The 1515-nt window shown below is 49.2% G+C and overlaps 1 protein-coding gene across 1 annotated transcript in view; it reads left to right on the top strand.

The window, feature by feature from the left end:
• Positions 1–6: 6 nt before the first annotated feature.
• Positions 7–1515, top strand: part of CTSL (cathepsin L) — a 4735-nt gene continuing 3226 nt past the window's right edge. The window contains exons 1-4 of the mRNA XM_008638416.2: positions 7–237; positions 590–712; positions 793–948; positions 1123–1347. Coding sequence (XP_008636638.1) covers positions 112–237; positions 590–712; positions 793–948; positions 1123–1347 — 630 coding nt within the window. The 5' untranslated portion in view covers positions 7–111. The remainder of the gene's footprint in view (positions 238–589; positions 713–792; positions 949–1122; positions 1348–1515) is intronic.

Here is a 1515-nt window from a genome sequence, read left to right as displayed (position 1 = left end):
CCCCGCCAGTCGCTGGCAGAGGACGCGCGGGCGGTCTCGGGTGTGGCATCCCCCCGCGCTCAGGGCGCCCTGCCTGACCGCTGTTCCTCCGTCCTTGCCAGATCTGCCAGCATGAACCCGTTCCTCACCACGCTTTGCCTCTGCTTGGGCGTGGTTCTCGGCGCGCCGAGGCTGGACCCCGAGCTGGACGGGCACTGGCAGCTGTGGAAGTCGTGGCACAAGAAGGACTATCATGAGGTGAGCCCCCGGGGTACGCGCGCTGCTGGGCGAGCGCTGAGCGCACGGAGCTGGGCCCTGCCAGCTGAGTCATGTCTGCTTTGTTACAACGCCGGCTATGGGCAGCTCTTGGGAAGCATAATCCTTCTCTTCCCTGGTTCCTTTCCTGTGTTTGTGCATTGACTCAGCTGCACTGTACTTGCTGTTTTTGTTATGAGGGCGGCAAAAGACCACCTCCTAAACGCTGTTCAGGCTTCCCATTCGAGTAGTGTACATTTGCCCGAGTATTATGACCCTTAAAAAGCTTGTTGTCGTGCAAGTGAACTTGGTTAGAATGGCTTTCTTGAAATACGCTGTTTTTTTGGCCCCTTAGAGAGAGGAAGGCTGGAGGAGAGTGGTGTGGGAGAAGAATCTGAAAATGATTGAAATCCATAATCTGGATCATGCATTAGGAAAACACAGCTACAAGTTGGGAATGAATCAGTTTGGAGATATGGTATGTATAGAGACATAATATACAGTTCTAAGTAGTGGCATGTAATACATAGTGAGTCTGTATATTGATTTGTTTCTCAGACAACTGAGGAGTTCAGACAGCTGATGAATGGTTATGTACACAAGAAGACAGAAAGAAAATACAGAGGATCCCAGTTTCTTGAGCCCAACTTCTTGGAAGCACCACGATCAGTAGACTGGCGAGAGAAGGGATATGTAACTCCAGTTAAAGACCAGGTACTGTCTCATGGTAGATTTGTAACCGGTTACACGTCCAGTTTCCTGAATGCTGCATCCACTTTCATAGGGGAAAAACACTGTACCTGTTTAATGATGCCTGGTACAAGCTTACTAAACTAAGCACCATTTTGTAACTGGGTTTGTAACTTGTGATTTCAATTTATACTTTAGGGTCAATGTGGCTCTTGCTGGGCTTTCAGCACAACAGGAGCTCTTGAAGGGCAGCACTTCAGAAAAACTGGCAGACTTGTTTCACTGAGTGAACAGAATCTGGTGGACTGCTCTCGCCCTGAAGGGAATCAAGGCTGTAATGGTGGTCTCATGGACCAGGCTTTCCAGTACGTGCAGGATAATGGGGGCATTGATTCAGAGGAGTCCTACCCATACACTGCAAAGGTGGGTGTAGTAGCTGACCTTACATTGCAGGTGTCATGTCTTTTGCGTGGAAAAAATTGTGTGTTGGGAAACTCATACCTAGAAAGGCAAATGTATAGAGATCAGTACATCTGTTAGTCCTGTTGCATCTTTTCTAAGAGAACTAGCATGACTGCTAGCCCCGGCAGG

The sequence above is a fragment of the Corvus brachyrhynchos genome, unplaced genomic scaffold, assembly GCF_000691975.1.
Source record: "Corvus brachyrhynchos isolate BGI_N302 unplaced genomic scaffold, ASM69197v1 scaffold37, whole genome shotgun sequence".
NCBI lineage: Eukaryota > Metazoa > Chordata > Aves > Passeriformes > Corvidae > Corvus > Corvus brachyrhynchos.
This window is presented reverse-complemented; position numbering and strand designations above follow the sequence as displayed.